General features: G+C 44.9%; 1 protein-coding gene across 1 annotated transcript in view; it reads right to left on the reverse strand.

The window, feature by feature from the left end:
* Window positions 1-9832: 9832 nt before the first annotated feature.
* LOC142302673 (prostaglandin-E(2) 9-reductase-like) overlaps window positions 9833-21651 on the reverse strand; it is an 18373-nt gene continuing 6554 nt past the window's right edge. Inside the window, exons 3-9 of the mRNA XM_075343772.1 lie at window positions 21383-21499; window positions 18616-18693; window positions 17569-17691; window positions 17012-17121; window positions 13483-13648; window positions 12917-12999; window positions 9833-10594 (exon numbers count right to left, since the gene is read on the reverse strand). Of these exons, the coding sequence (XP_075199887.1) occupies window positions 10552-10594; window positions 12917-12999; window positions 13483-13648; window positions 17012-17121; window positions 17569-17691; window positions 18616-18693; window positions 21383-21499 (720 nt within the window). The 3' untranslated portion in view covers window positions 9833-10551. The remainder of the gene's footprint in view (window positions 10595-12916; window positions 13000-13482; window positions 13649-17011; window positions 17122-17568; window positions 17692-18615; window positions 18694-21382; window positions 21500-21651) is intronic.

Consider the following 21651-nt stretch of genomic DNA (forward strand, 5'->3'; position numbering starts at 1 on the left):
AGAATCAGATCTCGCTCCCTTCCTCTTCAAAACTCAGCTCCCAACTGCACTTAGAAACAGGAGTGTATTGTCTGAGCTCGTGGGCCCGCCCCTCAAGGGTAGGGGTCTATGCAATGGTTGGGCCCACTAGAAGATTCTAGAAGGTTGGCTCCGAGATGTCTACAGGTTTGTGTAGTTGGCGTTATACACTGCTTACGAAACAATGGGAAATTCCCCTGGCTGTGTGGACAAGAGATAATTGCATTATGGGCCCAGAGACACAGGAGATGGGGGAAGGTATGGTTACTTACATCCCAAGACATTTCAAAGTGTTCAGTAAGTACAACCAAAGGAAAGTGACATCACATCCTGACATAGTATTACAGCAAATACAGTGAGAAGGTAAAATACATCACATGGCATCTTATACAAAAATATGGGATGGAGAAAAGCACATACATCATGACACTTTCATCCACATGATGCAAATTCCACTACATAAAAGGTTAAATATAGGACATATCCTCTACAGCAAAATATATTCTCACCAGCAGAATAGTTAGTGCAGCTCTGGAGTATAATACAGGAGGTAACTCAGGATGAGTAATATAATGTATGTACACTGTGACTGCACCAGCAGAATAGTGAGTGCAGCTCTGGAGTATAATACTGGAGGTAACTCAGGATCAGTAATGTAATGTATGTACACTGTGACTGCACCAGCAGAATAGTGAGTGCAGCTCTGGAGTATAATACAGGAGGTAACTCAGGATCAGTAATGTAATGTATGTACACTGTGACTGCACCAGCAGAATAGTGAGTGAAGCTCTGGAGTATAATACTGGAGGTAACTCAGGATCAGTAATGTAATGTATGTACACAGTGACTGTACCAGCAGAATAGTGAGTGGAGCTCTGGAGTATAATACAAGAGGTAACTCAGGATCAGTAATGTAATGTATGTACACAGCGACTGCAGTAGCAGAATAGTGAGTGCAGCTCTGGAGTATAATACAGGATGTAACTCAGGATCAGTAATGTAATGTATGTACACAGTGACTGCACCAGCAGAATAGTGAGTGCAGCTCTGGAGTATAATACTGGATGTATCTCAGTGAACATGGCTGCTCTCTGAGCTATAGGTCCAATTTTCATCGTAACATTGTCCATATTCTAATCTAAAGCCGCACATGCACATTAGATTGTCTATACTCGCTCATATTGACGTTTCAGCCAAAAATCTATTGTGGATGGGACCAGGGCAATTTATTGTTGGAGGAAATATGGATTCACGTGTGATTTTGATCTGCCTACAGATCATCTCCCAGATATAAGGCGTCGGGCGGCGGCTCTAGTAGAGAACAGAAGATCGGCGTTAATTGGGCCGACAGTCATCTCATGTGTAGAGTTGAGCGCGGTTCGTGGTTCGTGGTTCTCCAGTTCTAGGCTCGAGTGATTTTGGGGCCTGTTCTAGATCGAACTAGAACTCGAGCTTTTTGCAAAAGCTCGATAGTTCTAGAAACGTTCGAGAACGGTTCTAGCAGCAAAAAAACAGCAAATTCCTAGCTGGCTTTCCGCTGTAATAGTGTAAGTCACTCTGTGACTCACACTATTATGACATTTCAGTGTATAGTGTGCGTGAACAGCGCCTTCAGATCACTGCTGTTTCTATAATGGCGATCGCCATTTTTTTTTTTTTTTCCTTGTCTTCCTTCCCTAAGCGCGCTTGTCTTGTGGGGCGGGCCAGCATGTCAGCCAATCCCAGACACACACGCAGCTAAGTGGACTTTTAGCCAGAGAAGCAACGGCATGTGTGATAGGATGTCCATGTCACATGTCCCTGCATTATAAAACCGGACATTTTCCTCCAGGACGCCATTATCTCTTCTGCGTCCTTGGTGTCAGACATCACTGGCGCAGCTCCGTCCTGAGTCCTATCGCCGATATTGGATACGCTGGACAGCATAGGGATAGCACTATCTATCAGTCCTTTTAAGGGCTCGTACGGGCAGGGTCAGAGTTAAGGTGACAGGTCCTGAAAACAGCGACAGCGTCTGTGTAGCAAAGGTCAGGGATTTCGTCGCTGCATTTCCCCATTAGGAGGGAATAGAAAGGCAGGCTTCCATTCCTCTACCCAGAGCCCCACAACCCTGCCACTGTACCCTCCTGTCCTCTGCACACTCCAACTCATTATAACTAAGCCATTATACTAGCAAACACCCAGTGTACCTACTGGCATCCTATACGTGGCTATTGGACTTTGCTATAGTCCCACTAGTGCAAAGACATTTGCAGCACCTCTACCTGCATTGCACACTCCAACTCATTATAACTAAGCCATTATACTAGCAAACACTCAGTGTACCTAGTGGCATCCTAAACGTGGCTATTGGACTTTTGTCTAGTCACACTAGTGCAAAGACATTTGCAGCACCTCTACCTGCATTGCACACTCCAACTCATTATAACTAAGCCATTATACTAGCAATTGATGCTGCCAGTTTAAGGGCCGTAGTTGCATTGTCAGGGATATTTATTCTTTATTATTCTGCTGTTAATAAAGCTAGACCACCGCTGCAATCTACACCACCTCTCAATTTTTACTACCACATTTTCAGTGCACAATCTTGTCGCAATCAACATGAGTGGCAAAATGACAGATGCTTTTGGAAAGGGGAAGAGGCGTGGTGGAAAAGGAAAAAAAGGGTTTGTCCGTGGGGAAGGTGGCAAAGCTCCATTATCATCTGCTGAAGATAGACCATCTACCAGCAAAAGTAAGATGTCTACTACTTACCGAGGACAATCCGATGTGCTCCCTTTTTAACGGACACGAACAACAGGAACAAAGGTAGATGATGGCCAAAAAAGAAAAACGCTTGAATGGATCTCAAGTGGTCCAACAAGTGCCCTCTCAGCCACTTCAAGTACCGCATCCAAAAAACACCAGTCCTCTGAATTGTCATCCCAATCAAACTTGCTTTCTCCCAGCTCTGAAGTCTCCATCAGCCCTGCCAAGTATGGTGGAACTGAGATGGCTGAGTCTGCAGAGCTGTTCAGTCACACTATAGCCTGGGAATCAGAGGTCTGCTCCCAAGCTACAGTGAGTACAGAACAGGAAATGGTCTGCAGTGATGCCCAGAACCTTTGTGACTCTGATTCAGGCCGTGAGGACCAAGTTTCTGAGCATAATGTTGACCCTTTGTCACAAACTGTAACACCTGTGGTTATAGACAATGAGGAACATACTGATGAAGATGAGACGCAGATACCCGATTGGGATGACAACTTAAATATTTGGTCAGGGCAAGAAGAGGCTCGGTCTGAGGGGGAGGGGAGTGCAAACACAACAATTGATGATGAAGTTCTAGATCCCACCTACTGTCAACCCCCAGTCAGGCACTCGAGGAGGTCAACAGAGGCGGTGGAGGAGGATGCAACCGACGACGAAGTTACCTTGCGCCTTCCTGGACAGAGTCGGAGCACTGGTAGCACGTCTACAACTGCATCCTCAGCCACCACTCTGCCTATGAGCATTATTCGGGGTGGATCAACAGGTCGCATGGCCTCTAAGCCTTGCCTAGCCTGGTCCTTTTTTGACATAGAAAAAGATCGCCCAAATTATGTGATCTGTAAACTTTGTCATGGTTCTCTTAGTAGAGGTCAAAACCTCAGCAGTTTGACAACTTCTTCCATGAATCGTCACATGAATAAATATCATAGGTCCCGGTGGGAAGCTCACTGTGCTGCAATGCGGCCTAGCTGAGCGAACCATCCACGGCCTGCCCCTTCCAGTGCATCCGCGCGCTCTTCATCTTCCAGGACTGTGGGGACAGCTGTCACACCTGTTTTACCACGCACAACTTCCACCACTGTAACCGCAACAGGCAGTTTGCTTGGTAGGTCGTCAGTTGGTTTGGAAGGGGAAACAAGTGAGTGTGTACAGCTCTCTCAGACATCGAAAGCACCAACGTTGGATGAAGGCAACATCATGTCTCCGCCTGCACTTTCCTCACAAACCTGCATTTTTCCAGGGACACCCTACTCAACACCGTCTACACACAGCAGCCAGATCTCTGTCCCTCAGATGTGGTCAAATAAAAGGCCACTTCCTGCGACCCATGACAAAGCTAAGAGGTTGACTCTATCCCTCTGTAAGCTCTTGGCTACCGAAATGCTGCCTTTCCGCCTAGTGGACACACAGGATTTTAGAGACCTTATGTCTGTCGCTGTGCCCCAGTACCAGATGCCTAGTCGCCACTACTTCTCTAAGAAAGGTGTGCCCGCGCTACACCAGCATATCGCACACAACATCACCGCTTCCTTGAGAAACTCTGTGTGTGAACGGGTGCATTTCACCACCGATACTTGGACCAGTAAGCATGGACAGGGACGTTACATGTCGCTGACTGGGCACTGGGTAACTATGGTGATAGATGGTGAAGGGTCTGCTGCACAAGTCTTGCCGTCCCCACGACTTGTGTGTCAATCCTCTGTCTGTCCAAGTTCCGCCACTGCTTCTGCATCCTCCACCTCATCTGGGTCCTCCACCTCCGCCCCAAGCCTGCCTGGTCAGGCCACCAGCGTTCTCACTGCGTAGAAGGAATCACGCACCCCTCATTACTATGCTGGCAGCAGAGCGCAACGGCATCAGGCGGTCTTTAGCTTGACATGTCTTGGGAATAAGAGTCACACAGCTGAGGAGTTGTGGTCAGCTCTGCGGTCCGAGTTTAATAAATGGTTGTCTCCACTCAACCTGCAGCCTGGTAAGGCCGTGTGCGACAATGCTGCAAACCTGGGTGCGGCCCTTCGCCTGGGCAAGGTGACACACGTACCTTGTATGGCTCACGTGTTGAACCTTGTCGTCCAGCAATTTTTAACACACTATCCCGGCCTAGACGGCCTTCTGAACAGGGCACGAAAACTGTCTGCTCACTTCCGCCGTTCAAGCGCCGCAGCTGAGCGACTTGCATTGCTGCAGAGGTCTTTCGGCCTGCCGGTTCATCGCCTGAAATGCGATGTGGCGACACGCTGGAATTCAACTCTCCACATGTTACAGCGACTGTGGCAGCACCGCCGAGCCCTGGTGCAATACGTCATGACGTATAGCCTGGGCCAACGAGATGCAGAGGTGGGGCAGATCACCCTGATGGAGTGGTCTCAGATCAAGGACCTATGCACCCTTCTGCACAGTTTCGACATGGCGACGAATATGTTTAGCGCTGACAATGCCATTATCAGCATGACAATTTCAGTCATTTACACGCTGGAGCACACGCTAAACACTATTCGGAGTCAGGGGGTGGAACAACAGGAAGGGGAGGAACTACAGGAGGATTCATATGCGCAAGACACAACAACATAACCAAGGTCCAGACGTTCATCATCACCAACGCAGCAGGCATGGGACCATGGGGGACAGGGATCAACAAGGGCGCATAGTAGCAGGCGAAATGTTGAGGAGGGTGCAGGAGAACATGAAGAAATGGAGGACAAACTGTCCATGGACATGGAAGACTCAGCGGATGAGGGAGACCTTGGTCAAATTTCAGTTGAAAGAGGTTGGGGGGAGATGTCAGAGGAAGAAATAACGGGTAGCACCTCTATGCCACAAACACAGCGTGGACTTGGTCCACATGGCTGCGCAAGACACATGAGCGCCTTCTTGTTGCACTACCTCCAACATGACTCTCGTATTGTCAAAATTAGAAGTGATGATGACTACTGGCTTGCCACACTATTAGATCCCCGGTACAAGTCTAAATTTTGTGACATAATTCCAGCCATAGAAAGGGACGCACGTATGCAGGAGTATCAGCAGAAGCTGTTACTCGATCTTAGATCGGCTTTTCCACCAAACAACCGTGCAGGTGCAGGGAGTGAATCTCCCAGTTGTAACTTGCCAAACATGGGACGGTCTCGTCATCTTCAACAGTCTACCCGTACCAGTAGCACCGTATCTGGTGCTGGGAGCAGCAATTTTATGGAATCTTTTCATAATTTTTTTAGACCCTCTTTTGCAAGGCCACCAGAGACAACAAGTCTGACACATAGTCAACGTCTGGAGAGGATGATACAGGAGTATCTCCAAATGAACATCGATGCCATGACTTTGCAAATGGAGCCTTGCTCATTTTGGGCTTCAAATCTAGAAAAATGGCCAGAGCTCTCCACTTACGCCTTGGAGATCTTGTCGTGTCCAGCTGCCAGCCTTGTCTCTGAACGTGTCTTCAGTGCTGCTGGGTGTGTGCTGACAGATAAGCGCACGCGTCTGTCCAGTGACAATGTGGACAGACTGACGTTCATCAAAATGAACAAGTCATGGATCCAGAAGGAATTTACTACCCCTGTGTCATCCTGGGGCGAGTAAATGCTTGTGGATTTGGAATGTGCTTGATGCAAATCTAGCTGTGAAGTGCACAACTAGGGCACAAGTGCTGCCACTGAAGGGGTGGGTGTGTGTGGGGCACAATTTTTGGAAAAAAAGGGAGACTCCGCTTGGAGTAACCCTTGCTTGCTGTGTTTTTAAAAGAAGCCAAGATGAACAGAGCTGGGATCAGGAAAGACTTTGCTACCTACCCCGGTGTCATCCTGGGGACGGTTAATTAGGCCGTATTTTTGAATGTGCTTGATGCAAATCTAGCTGTGAAGTGCACAAATGGGGCACAAGTGCTGCCACTGAAGGGGTGGGTGTGTGTGGGGCCCAATTTTTGGAAAAAAAGGGAGACTACGCTTGGAGTCCCCTTGCTGTGTTTTACATGATTTTAGAAGGGCGTGCCATGCCTATATCTGTGTGTCCTCCTCTTTTTCCTTGTCCAGCTGTTTTGTTTTCGCATGAGTATTTGTCCTTGTCACTTTCTCATGTGTTTGTGTTGTGTTTGAGTTATTTGTCACCTTTTGGACACCTTTGAGGGTGTTTTCTAGGTGTTTTTATGTGTTTGTGATTGCCTGCCATTGTTTCCTATGCAGTTCGAGTTCGGTTTGTCGAACGTTCGACGAGCCGAACTCGAACGGGACCTCCGTTCGGCGAGCCGACCTCGAGCCGAACCGGGACCGGATCGCTCATCTCTACTCATGTGTACGTCCAGTATTTATGCAGCTAACAGAATTGTTCTGGAAAGATCCGTGAATGTGACCTTGTATAGTTTTGTTATCAGCTTTGCAGGATGCTGCTCTTGCTCCCGCATATTATATTCTGGGCGGTGATATCTGTGGAGTGTAGAGTCCATCACTTTATGGTTTTATTACTGAATAAGTCACTTTCCTCACGGTTCACGAATAGAACACTAGAACTGGAGAGAAGACTGACACCGAAAGAAGAGCCGCAGCAGTAAGGACAGGGGAAGACTGCAGGGTGACACCAATATGCCATTACCATCTGCCCAAAAATATGAACAGCTTCCAGAAGTTAAAAAAAACAGCAACACCAAAAAATAAAGTATATGTTGTATTGCAGACAAGTTCCAATAACCTTAATAGAACTGTATGAACTCCCCCTAGTGGTGGCTGCAGACAGGATCTTATCATGTATCTCTGTATACAGGGAGCTCCCCCTAGTGGTGACTGCAGACAGGATCTTATCATGTATCTCTGTATACAGGGAGCTCCCCCTAGTGGTGGCTGCAGACAGGATCTTATCATGTATCTCTGTATACAGGGAGCTCCCCCTAGTGGTGGCTGCAGACAGGATCTTATCATGTATCTCTGTATACAGGGAGCTCCCCCTAGTGGTGGCTGCAGACAGGATCTTATCATGTATCTCTGTATACAGGGAGCTCCCCCTAGTGGTGGCTGCAGACAGGGTCTTATCATGTATCTCTGTATACAGGGAGCTCCCCCTAGTGGTGGCTGCAGACAGGGTCTTATCATGTATCTCTGTATACAGGGAGCTCCCCCTAGTGGTGGCTGCAGACAGAATCTTATCATGTATCTCTGTATACAGGGAGCTCCCCCTAGTGGTGGCTGCAGACAGGATCTTATCATGTATCTCTGTATACAGGGAGCTCCCCCTAGTGGTGGCTGCAGACAGGATCTTATCATGTATCTCTGTATACAGGGAGCTCCCCCTAGTGGTGGCTGCAGACAGGATCTTATCATGTATCTCTGTATACAGGGAGCTCCCCCTAGTGGTGGCTGCAGACAGGATCTTATCATGTATCTCTATATACAGGGAGCTCCCCCTAGTGGTGGCTGCAGACAGGATCTTATCATGTATCTCTGTATACAGGGAGCTCCCCCTAGTGGTGGCTGCAGACAGGATCTTATCATGTATCTCTGTATACAGGAAGCTCCCCCTAGTGGTGACTGCACACAGGATCTTATCATGTATCTCTGTATACAGGGAGCTCCCCCTAGTGGTGGCTGCAGACAGGATCTTATCATGTATCTCTGTATACAGGGAGCTCCCCCTAGTGGTGGATGCAGACAGGATCTTATCATATATCTCTGAATACAGGGAGCTCCCCCTAGTGGTGGCTGCACACAGGATCTTATCATGTATCTCTGTATACAGGGAGCTCCCCCTATTGGTGGCTGCAGACAGGATCTTATCATGTATCTCTGTATACAGGGAGCTCCCCCTAGTGGTGACTACACACAGGATCTTATCATGTATCTCTGTATACAGGGAGCTCCCCCTAGTGGTGGCTGCAGACAGGATCTTATCATGTATCTCTGTATACAGGGAGCTCCCCCTAGTGGTGGCTGCAGACAGATCATGTATATCTGTATACAGGGAGCTCCCCCTAGTGGTGACTGCACACAGGATCTTATCATGTATCTCTGTATACAGGGAACTCCCCCTAGTGGTGGCTGCAGACAGGATCTTATCATGTATCTCTGTATACAGGGAGCTCCCCCTAGTGGTGGCTGCAGACAGGATCTTATCGTGTATTTCTGTATACAGGGAGCTCCCCCTAGTGGTGGATGCAGACAGGATCTTATTATATATCTCTGAATACAGGGAGCTCCCCCTAGTGGTGGCTGCAGACAGGATCTTATCATGTATCTCTGTATACAGGGAGCTCCCCCTAGTGGTGGCTGCAGACAGGATCTTATCATGTATCTCTGTATACAGGGAGCTCCCCCTAGTGGTGGCTGCAGACAGGATCTTATCATGTATCTCTGTATACAGGGAGCTCCCCCTAGTGGTGGCTGCAGACAGGATCTTATCATGTATCTCTGTATACAGGGAGCTCCCCCTAGTGGTGGCTGCAGACAGGATCTTATTATGTATCTCTGTATACAGGGAGCTCCCCCTAGTGGTGACTGCAGACAGGATCTTATCATGTATCTCTGTATACAGGGAGCTCCCCCTAGTGGTGACTGCAGACAGGATCCTATCATGTATCTCTGTATACAGGGAGCTCCCCCTAGTGGTGGCTGCAGACAGGATCTTATCATGTATCTCTGTATACAGGGAGCTCCCCCTAGTGGTGGCTGCAGACAGAATCTTATTATATATCTTTGTATCATTTTCCGGCCTCTCCTGTCTGCCAATCTCTTCACTGCCTCCCCTATACTCGAACTCTTTACCCCAACACATCAGACTTTTGCCCACCGCTGAAACCTTCAAAAGGAACCTGAAGACCCACCTCTTCCAATAAGCCTTAAATCTGCTGTACCCCCCCCACCCACTCCACTTTACCGCTGCTCGTCCAGCTCTACCCTCACCTATTGTATCCTCACTCCCCTCCCCTGTAGACTGTGAGCCCTCGCGGGCAGGGTCCTTTTTCCTCCTGTACCTGTCTGTGCCTTATATTCATGTACTTGTCCTTATTATGTATACCCCTTTTCATATGTAAAGCGCCATGGAATAAATGGTGCTATAATATTAAATAATATGGAAAACGGTAAATTTAGATTTTATTTTGTACTATTAATATTAGTAGTAGTGTGAATTTTTACTTTACTTTTCAATAGGAAAGCAAAAAGTAATTCCATGATATATATTATACAGTATATGTCATTCTAAATTCTACTATATAAAAAGTTGAAATGTAAGTGACACCCGGTGGACACACTTGGTACTGCAGGTTTATAGTAAATTCCAAAACATATTGCCGTCTTGTACTGGCAGAGAGTTATAATGGGGGTTTCCAAATGGGTTAATATCCATGATAGAGATTAAAAAATCCCTTCTTAAATGTACTTACATACATCTCATAGTGGTTTAAAGAAACAATTAATATTATATAATTGTACTAGTGAGTAGTTTATTACATAGTTTAGGTTAGTGAAAAGGTTAATAGTGACAATCTGTCTTAAGTCAACTTCTACAGAGGTCCAAATCCACAGCTTTGCATCACAAGGGCAAGGAGTTGCATGCTAACATCCAGGCTGCCTGCAGCCACCACTAGAGGGAGCTCAAGACATAACAGTATAATAACTCAGAATGCCGTGAGCTCCCTCTAGTGGTGGCTGCCGGTAGCCTGAATTTTATCAGTGGAGAGTTGTAGCTCTGTATGAGATCAATGGATCCTTGACTACTATCAATGTAAATTAATTAATAAGGACAGATTAAGTAATATCTGATCTACAGGGGCAGAATTATTCCATAATCTGCAGTCATTTGTATTCAGTATTCATCGGCAAAAGGGAACTTTGGATGATCCTTCCATCTGAAAGAAAACATAGTACAAAGGAAAAAATATATTAGGACATGTTCAGTTGGGACATTGTGAAGATACAAACACCTCCGCGAGCTGCAGCAGCACTATACTGGAATATATGAGAATGTGCTGGTCACAGCTGATACAGAGCTCCAAACCTGGGCTGCAACTGTCCACAAACTCCGCAACAGTCTGTAAAATAGGGCACTATATTGCATTGTCAATTAAAAAAATGTCAGGCGTCCAGAATTATTTTTTGAAGCTGAAAAAATGACGTACAATATTTAGACTGTAGCTATCATCATTTTACAGTATACAGTGAATGCAGCTGATGTCCTCATATCAGATTATGGGCTGCAGACATGTATCACTTATAATCATAATAGTTTAATTTTTGATAAGCCATGCAAAAATACCAAAAAGTCAAGTTGGCAACGCTGCTCCAACCCCCTTGCTTCATTTAATTCTGCCTGTAGCAGTGGAGGCTTTATATAAATCTGTATGTAGTGAGCTCCCTCTAGTGGTGACTGTATAATCTGTATGTAGTGAGCTCCTTCTAGTGGTGGCTGTATAAATCTGTATGTAGTGAGCTCCCTCTAGTGGTGGCTGTATAAATCTGTATGTAGTGGCTCCCTCTAGTGGTGGCTGTATATTCTGTATGTAGTGAGCTCCCTCTAGTGGTGGCTGTATAATCTGTATGTAGTGAGCTCCCTCTAGTGGTGGCTGTATAAATCTGTATGTAGTGGCTCCCTCTAGTGGTGGCTGTATATTCTGTATGTAGTGAGCTCCCTCTAGTGGTGGCTGTATAATCTGTATGTAGTCAGCTCCTTCTAGTGGTGGCTGTATAAATCTGTATGTAGTGAGCTCCCTCTAGTGGTGACTGTATAATCTGTATGTAGTGAGCTCCCCCTAGTGGTGGCTGTATAAATCTGTATGTAGTGAGCTCCCTCTAGTGGTGACTGTATAATCTGTATGTAGTGAGCTCCCCCTAGTGGTGGCTGTATAAATCTGTATGTAGTGAGCTCCCTCTACTGGTGACTGTATAATCTGTATGTAGTTAGCTCCCCCTAGTGGTGGCTGTATAAATCTGTATGTAGTGAGCTCCCTCTAGTGGTGGCTGTATAATCTGTATGTAGTGAGCTCCCCCTAGTGGTGGCTGTATAATCTGTATGTAGTGAGCTCTCTCTAGTGGTGGATGTATAAATCTGTATGTAGTGAGCTCCCTCTAGTGGTGTCTGTATAATCTGTATGTAGTGAGCTCCCCCTAGTGGTGGCTGTATAATCTGTATGTAGTGAGCTCCCTCTAGTGGTGGCTGTATAAATCTGTATGTAGTGAGCTCCCTCTAGTGGTGGCTGTATAAATCTGTATGTAGTGAGCTCCCTCTAGTGGTGGCTGTATAATCTGTATATAGTGAGCTCCCTCTAGTGGTGGCTGTATAATCTGTATGTAGTGAGCTCCCCCTAGTGGTGGCTGTATAATCTGTATATAGTGAGCTCCCTCTAGTGGTGGCTGTATAATCTGTATCTAGTGAGCTCCCTCTAGTGGTGGCTGTATAAAAATCTGTATGTAGTGAGCTCCCTCTAGTGGTGGCTGTATAATCTGTATGCAGTGAGCTCCCTCTAGTGGTGGCTGTATAAATCTGTATGTAGTGAGCTCCCTCTAGTGGTGGCTGTATAATCTGTATGTAGTGAGCTCCCTCTAGTGGTGGCTGTATAATCTGTATGCAGTGAGCTCCCTCTAGTGGTGGCTGTATAATCTGTATGTAGTGAGCTCCCTCTAGTGGTGGCTGTATAAATCTGTATGTAGTGAGCTCCCTCTAGTGGTGGCTGTATAAATCTGTATGTAGTGAGATCCCTCTAGTGGTGGCTGTATAATCTGTATGTAGTGAGCTCCCTCTAGTGGTGACTGTATAAATCTGTATATAGTGAGCTCCCTCTAGTGGTGACTGTATAAATCTGTATGTAGTGAGCTCCCTCTAGTGGTGGCTGTATATAAATCTGTATGTAGTGAGCTCCTTCTAGTGGTGACTGTATAATCTGTATGTAGTGAGCTCCCTCTGGTGGTGGCTGTATAAATCTGTATGTAGTGAGCAATTTTTCATGACGGGAAGCAGCAGGAGTAGCTCAGTGCCAGTCCTCTTCTCACAACAGATGCCCTAGCGGTGGCATATTCTGCAGGTATAGTAGGTATGCTACCAACTGTTCCATATTTTTTACCACACTAACAAGGTCGATCTTCTGTTCAGGCCTTTGAGAAAGCTGGATAACAATTTAGTAGCAGCTGTAATAGTGACTAGTCCAGAAAAAAACAGAGAATCCTAATTTACTCACAGTTTGGCCTCAACGTAGCGATAATTTCTGTTGAGAGCTCCAAGCTCTGCCAAGTCTTCAGGGGGTAAGTGAAAATCAAAGACCTGTGAAGAATATATATATATATATATATATATATATATATATATATATATATATATTTATTTATATATATCTCAACAATGAATAAATAATTTTACCAAAAAATTCACATAAACAGTGCTGCAATAATGTGTACATATAACTATCATAAATTATAACGCTGTAATAAAAAGTATACAAATAAAAAATCCCTTAATGAGAGCTGCACCAAAGTTTCCATATTAGTATGCCACACCATGGGGTAAACAGATACTGAATAGGAGCTTGATTTCTGCCTCCATAAAAGCTCCACCATTTCAAGCATGGAACTATAAGAATCTACCGTCCACCACTAGAGGGAGCTCAGTGTATACAGGAACTAGCTGTAGAAATACCTCTGTATTGTGCTCCCTCTAGTGGTGGCAGTAGGCAGCACAAATTGCTTTTTGTTACTGTTTCAGACAAAATTGAGGACTCCCATGTTTTATTTTCTTTCCCATCCAAACCTGAATGTTTTCTTTAATCCTCTTGGGGTTGAAGCTTTTCGCCAGGACTACGACCCCGAGCTGTAGAAAATATCTTATGGCCACCTGAGCCGGGGTCTTATGGTGTCTTTTGGCAATTGTGATCAATACGGGATCCTCAAGGACGACTGGCGAATTTTGGTCAATCCTAAGAAAATGTAATGTCAGTCCCATATAATCTATATATATATATAGTCATTTTCCTGATTTTATCATTTTTCACTTTTTGTATTGAGCTTTCTACTGCCCTCTAGTGGAGAAATAAGCAGATATCAAAGGGGAAGTTACCTTAGGTCACAAACGTCTCAACTTTTCTTATTTGTTTATGTTTCCAACCATTTCACAAGCAAATGATAAATAATTAAATCAATTTTGAAAATATTCCTGAGTTAAAATCTCCACTCGTTTTGGGTACACAGCTCCTATGCAGAGCTATGTGTCTCCACAATTAAAAACTGTATGAAATTCTATTCTGCAGTCCTATACTATGTTCACAAAAAGGATTGAAGTGACCCACGACGTCTCTAACCACAGAGACACATATTGCAGCAGAGGAGCAACTGTAGATGCACAAAATGGGAGGAGATTTGAAAAATATGAACACTATACAATAAATAAGTTGCAAAATTCTACACACCCTTTAAAGAGGGCCTTTCAGTAGGTAAAGTGGACAGATTTTGCTATAATTTTACACTCACGACAAGTAAAAGGGTAACAATGTGACTTTCAGGCTCCATATCTCACCATCCTCTACAGCTCTGAGCGTGCGATGACCTTCATTTTATAGACAATCATCTTCTCTATCTCATACATAAATGTGACTTATAACTATTTATCATATGATTAGTTATGCAGATTCTTGTCATTGTTACTGTTTTGCTCCCTTTTCTTCCTGTATACTACAAATTACAACCTGTTCTCACATTTCTTCCCATATACTACAAATTACAACCTGTTCTCACATTTCTTCTCATATACTACAAATTACAACCTGTTCTCACATTTCTTCTCATATACTACAAATTACAACCTGTTCTCACATTTCTTCCCACATACTACAAATTACAACCTGTTCTCACATTTCTTCCCACATACTACAAATTACAACCTGTTCTCACATTTCTTCCCACATACTACAAATTACAACCTGTTCTCACATTTCTTCCCACATACTACAAATCACAACCTGTTCTCACATTTCTTCCCATATACTACAAATTACAACCTGTTCTCACATTTCTTCCCATATACCACAAATTACAACCTGTTCCTTACATTTCTTCCCATATACTACAAATTACAACCTGTTCTCACATTTCTTCTCATATACTACAAATTACAACCTGTTCTCACATTTCTTCTCATATACTACAAATTACAACCTGTTCTCACATTTCTTCCCACATACTACAAATTACAACCTGTTCTCACATTTCTTCCCATATACCACAAATTACAACCTGTTCTCACATTTCTTCCCACATACTACAAATTACAACCTGTTCTCACATTTCTTCCCACATACTACAAATTACAACCTGTTCTCACATTTCTTCCCACATACTACAAATCACAACCTGTTCTCACATTTCTTCCCATATACTACAAATTACAACCTGTTCTCACATTTCTTCCCATATACCACAAATTACAACCTGTTCTCACATTTCTTCCCATATACTACAAATTACAACCTGTTCTCACATTCCCTAATAGCTCAGTGTGTTATTAGGTTGATTCCCAAGTGAAAGGTCACTGGTTGGAACCAAGGAGCCGCCAAGAAGAAGATTTCCCAAGAAAAGAGAAAAAGCATCATCTAATTCATTTGCAGCAGTCTATCGGCCAAGAAAATTGCCAAACTGCATCATGAGGACATGACAGTGAGAAGAATACGAAATGAAGTCCATCCTTCCATTAAAAAGCCAAGAGGTGACGTCCAGGCAAAATATCGGAGTCAACAAGTTGCTCATCACAAGGTCTATCAGTTCTAGAGCGACGGTGCAGTGGAGGCGGCTCGTCTGCTTCATAATAGTGACATCACGGACGTCCATGCAAGAACCGAGTGACGCACGTTACACAAGTCTGGAATGGAGGCCCAGAAAAGGCGAAGAAGGCTCGACTACAATATCATCATAAGAAGCGTCGGCTCGAGATTACAAAGAACGGAAAGTGGCAGATTGGAAACGGGTGATTTGGAGCGATGAGATGAAAGTCAACAGACAGCTCTAATGGGGGAAATGGGTCTGGAAGAAACAAGGAACATGGGTCTAACAGATCGAGAAATTGAAGGAACTGTCAAGTCGGTGGAGGAAGCCTGATGATATGGGGGTGTTTCACAGCCCAAGGCTTTGGATTCTTGACCAGGATTGATGTTGGTCTCAGTGCTGATCTATATGTGAGGATCCTACAAGAAGAGTTACTTCATGCACTCGAGTACTATGGGTATGAAAAGGACGACATAGTGTTCCAGCAGGAGAACAACCAAAGCATACATCGAGATTGGTGAAGAAATGGGTCAATGACAATGAAGTAGAGGAGCTGGATTGTCCCCACAGTCCCCAGACCTCAACCCAATGCAACACTTGTGGGTAGAGGTGAAAAAAAGTCATATACATCCCCAAGAGAGTCGACCAGTAAACACCAACACTGGGAACATGGAGAAGAACTGGGGACGTGAAGAAGAGACCTGACCAGTATACACCAACACTGGGGATATGTAGAAGAGGCCGGGGAGCAAGACATGCTTGAATCTGATAGGACTCAGGAAGGGTGATGCCAATGCTGGATTTACAAAATAATAAAAAATTAGTTTTATAGGAGCAAAACAGTAACAATGCAGCGGCAAGACAAGAATCTGCATAACTAATCATATGCTAAATAGCTCCAAGTCACATTTATGTATGAGATAGCCAAGATGATTGTCTATAAAATGAAGGTTGTCTCACGCTCAGAGCTGTTGTGGATGGTGAGATATGGAACCTGAAAGTAAAAAAAAATCAAAACATCGTTACCCTTTTTGTCGTCAGTGTATTCCCATTGCTCCTCTGAGTATGCTGTTCTTTATTTTGTTAAAATCTACTATACAGTTCCAGAGATATGGGCTTTTTTTAATTAACGCAAATTTCTCTGGTCTTTACAGGGGATGTGGCTTACAGATTCCTCGGGGGTGTAGCTCACAGGATCCTCGGGGGTGTGGCTCACAGGATCCTCGGGGGTGTGGCTCACATGATTCTCGGGGGCGTGTCTTCAGCTGTTCTGCATTATTATCAATTACCCATAAAAATTTGCACTAAACCAAAAAAAAACCCCATATCTCTGAAACCATAGGATGGATTTAAAAAGAATGAAAAACATAATATTCAGGGGAGAAGCAGGAATAAAACAAGAGCAAAAACTGGTCACTTTTTACCTGGTGACAGGTCTTCTTTATTCTCCATAGAACAAGGTAGATATATTTCATATGTGTTCATAGACAAATATAGGCCTATAGGTATAATGGGTGATTATTTACCAATTTTCATCCCGGCTGGACCCCAGGACGCTGTATCCGACGAGGACGATACCTTGTGAGCTGCAGAAGTCCAGAAGCTTTCTCTGATTCAGATAAATATGACATTCCACCTGTAGGGGGCAGAACGTTCCTAGTGAAAAGAATCATAGTGGCTATAGATAAAGACCACTATACGTCAGGTACGAGATTGTACTACGGAGAGACTCTGCTGACAACGACTCTTCTGACTTCAGTCAGGTCCAATGTCGTCATGGAGGAGACCTTGTGTGGCTCCAGACCACCAAATACTTGATGTCCCCCGTAGATCCACATAGTAGGTGAGGTGGGATAGATAATGATGTGCATGGTGATTTAGACCACACAGTCTCCATGACAACACGGAATCTGACTGAAGTCAGAGTCTCGCAGTAGAGCAGCCTCAGGCTTTGGGCCTATATCTTCGAGACATCATATCTCAGTCCATGAGTGAGATATTAAGATACAGTTTTCACATTATGAAGATATAAAAGGATGATTATTCTGCGTATACACATAAGTGGCCATATTGTCCATTTTACCTGGTTGCACACTGGTTTGTACCTCAGTCCCGGCTTATTGAGGATAAGCTCTATTTGTCTACGATTAAAATTGGAGACCCCAATCGACTTCACCATCCCGGCGTCCTTACACCTCTCCATGGCCTGAAAATTAGATAGCAAGGATTTAGATCTTAGATCTTTAAGGTTATTTAAAGGGGATGGACAATTCTTTTTTTTTCCATGCCTCCCTCAATAATAAGCCAATTGGAAGTTATGTCATTGCAGGGAGCTCCAGTGATGAGCTGTGGCTTCCAGGGAAAAGTGTCCAATTTCCCTGCAGCACCCCCACAGGAGACACTGAGTATTACACAACAGGAGGACCATGCAATTTATGGACCTCCCTTTGTGACAAAATGTCTGAACAGGAGATGCCGTACTGCTATCTGGAGATCTATATCAACTAATCTGTCACAATTCCTATGTGCAGAACATTCTGTATTGTTCTGCTATGCTCTCCTGCAGAGCAGGTATCTATTTGCTTATGGTACAGAGTGTTTTGCAAGATGAATGCTCTGCTGGTTGTTTCACAGCTCTGGGTTCCACGCTTCCTGGGTGGTGCTCTCACAGATGCTTCTGATTATTCTGCTTCATTAGAGAGGAGCTAGCTCAGGATGCCGCCAGTTGTACTTCTTGGTTACAGTTGTGCTGTTGGCTCCCGTGGTGCGCAGTGTTCAGATCTTGGCCTCTCGACTCTGGACTGTTGTTGTTCTCTCCTGTTTCTGTTGTGACTTCCTGGCTTCTGACCTCGAATTTCCTCCAGACCACATCCTCGCCTGCTCCCTGTATTCTGTACGTTCTCTCATGGAACCCTGGCCTTCGGCTTGTATCCTGACCTCGTCTCTGTCTGCCCCTCATGTACTGTTGTATCCTCCTGGTTTATAATCTCGGTCTGTCTGACTACCTCTCCATTTACTGCATACAATTGTGTCTAGCGCCACCTAGTGACAGTCATCACATAATCCGAATACATTACAATCTAATTCAACAATGAAAGGCAGAGAAGTAAAGAGAATCTCAGACTCTCACCTCCCATGTGTCTCGGATGTCTGTATTGTGGAAAATGATTTGCCCATTTTCATTCATTGGAAATACATCGTCCCCGGGCTACAAAAGAAAATAAGACGGTGACAGCTCTGTGATTCTGCATGTGGTGTCCTGCATCTTGATTTTCTGGTAGATAATAAATGTTGCATGTGTCCCCGATCCTGAAATACAGGTCCCATCCTCATAACAACTGTAGGAGTGGCCCCATAACTAGTGTCAACGTGTCCTCATAACCAGTGTCATTACCAATGACAGTAAAGGAGTACCTCCATAAACAGTGGCAGTGTAAGCCTGCCTCATAAACATTACCTGCCACAATGTGTCTGCATGACACACCCACCCTGTAAACGCAGAAACAGTCCCTTACAGAAGTTGTCCCATAATCGTGCCATCTTGAGCGTATCCCATAAACCCTGCTTGTAGGAAATTGTCGCATAGGAGTTTGAGCCACTACATGCCTCATACACAATGTCTGCAAGCAAGTGTCCATATAAGAGTGCCAGCCGAAGCATGCCCCATAATCAGTGCCTGCATCACAGAGTGAGGAAGAGCATGACGAATAGGCAGTGTCTGCAAGCAAGTGTCCATATAAGAGTGTCAGCCGAAGCATGCCCCATAAACAGTGCCTGCATCACAGAGCGAGGAAGAGCATGATGAATAGGCAGTGTCTGCAAGCAAGTGTCCATATAAGAGTGCCAGCCGAAGCATGCCCCATAAACAGTGCCTGCATCACAGAGCGAGGAAGAGCATGATGAATAGGCAGTGTCTGCAAGCAAGTGTCCATATAAGAGTGCCAGCCGAAGCATGCCCCATAAACAGTGCCTGCATCACAGAGCGAGGAAGAGCATGACGAATAGGCAGTGTCTGCAAGCAAGTGTCCATATAAGAGTGCCAGCTGAAGCATGCCCCATAAACAGTGCCTGCATCACAGAGCGAGGAAGAGCATGACGAATAGGCAGTGTCTGCAAGCAAGTGTCCATATAAGAGTGCCAGCCGAAGCATGCCCCATAAACAATGCCTTCATAACAGACAGAGGAAGAGCATGACACATAGGCAGTGTCTGCAAGCAAGTGTCCATATAGGAGTGCCTGCCAAAGCATGCCCCATAAACAGTGCCTGCATCACAGAGCGAGGAAGAGCATGACACATAGGCAGTGTCTGCAAGCAAGTGTCCATATAAGAGTGCCAGCCAAAGCATGCCCCATAAACAGTGCCTGCATCACAGAGCGAGGAAGAGCATGACACATAGGCAGCGTCTGCAAGCAAGTGTCCATATAAGAGTGCCAGACGAAGCATGCCCCATAAACAGTGCCTGCATAACAGTGCCAGAAAGAGCATGTTAAATACACAGTGTCTGCAAGCAAGTGTCCACATAAAAGTTCTAGCTGGGGTATGCCCCATAAACAGCGCCTGGATAACTGTGCCAATCTTAGTGCCAGCAGGAGCATGCCCCATAACCAGTGCCTGCAAAACAGTGTGAGAAAGAGCATGCCACATACACAGTGTCTGCAATCAAGTGTCCACATAAGAGTATCAGCAGGAGCATGCCCCATACACAGTGACTGCATCACAGTGCCAGAAAGAGCATGCCACATTTGCAGTGTCCGTAAGCAAGTGTCAACATAAGAGTGCCAACAGGAGCATGCCCCATAAACAGTGCCTGCATAACAGTGCCAGAAAGAGCATGTTACATACACGGTGTCTGCAAGCAAGTGTCCACATAAGAGTGCCAGCAGGAGCATGCCCCATAATTAATGCTTGCATAACAGGGCCAGAAAGAGCATATCCCATAGGCAGTGTCTGAAAGCAAGTGTCCACAAAAGAATACCAGCAAAAGCAGGCCCCATAAACAGTGCCTGAATAACAGTGCCATAAAGGAATGCCACTTATAGTGTCTGCAAGCAAGTGTTCACATAAACGTGCCAGTTGGAGAATGACCCATAAGCTAGTGCCTGCATAACCGTACCAGACAGGGCATGTCACATACACAGTGCCTGCCAGAAAGTGTACAACAACAGTACCAGCTGGAGCATGGTCCCATGAACGTTCCCTACCAAATTGTGTACCCATACCAGTTCATGCCAGAACATGATTACAAAATGTTTCTGCCAGAAAGTGTTCCTGTAATAGTGCCAGATGGAGCATGCCCCATATATAATACTTGCCAGACAGTTTCACCATAACAGTGCCAGCCAAAGCAAGTCCAATAAAGAGTTTTTGTCCAAAAGGTATCCAAATAGCATTCCCAGCTGGGACATCATGCCATCATAAGCAACGTCTGCCAGAAAACATTAGCTGCCAGAAAGGGTCTATATGATAGTGTCAGCCAAGACAAGCCCCCAAAACATTGCCTGCCAGAAAGTGTGCAATAACAGTACCGACCGCTGCATGACCCCATGAACAGTCCCTTCCAGAAAGGGCAGCTACGGCATAGCCAATAAAGAATATATCCCAATAACAGTGCCAGATCAAACATGCCACCATAAACAGTACCTAACTTGGGAAAAATATTTTTTTTCTATCTTTTTAGTTTTATTTTTTACAGTATTTACAATGACATAAAATAATGTGATAATGCATAATACGTGATGTTTTGGCCGTAGCGATGCCTCTTGTATGACCATTATTTGGTGCCGACAAGTGTCCCCTACCTACAACCCAAGGTCCCATAAAGGTCCAGTCCTCACGCTTTACACCCTGTGTGTGTATATGAGGGTTATAATTCATTATATTTGTTTTCCATTAACACCTTCATTTCCAGAGGATTGTGAATAATGAACAGGTCCATGTATTCCAGCTGTAAGTCCTGCAGAGACCTCTCCAGGGCCGGTTGGACAAGATCAGGGGTTTGAAACGTGCTCCAAAGCTGGTAAATAAAAGAAAACAAATTTTTCTAAATATCTGATGAAAGGATCTTATCATGTATCTCTGTATACAGGGAGCTCCCCCTAGTGGTGGCTGCAGACAGGATCTTATCATGTATCTCTGTATACAGGGAGCTCCCCCTAGTGGTGACTG

Source organism: Anomaloglossus baeobatrachus, chromosome 4 (assembly GCF_048569485.1).
Source record: "Anomaloglossus baeobatrachus isolate aAnoBae1 chromosome 4, aAnoBae1.hap1, whole genome shotgun sequence".
NCBI classification, from domain to species: domain Eukaryota; kingdom Metazoa; phylum Chordata; class Amphibia; order Anura; family Aromobatidae; genus Anomaloglossus; species Anomaloglossus baeobatrachus.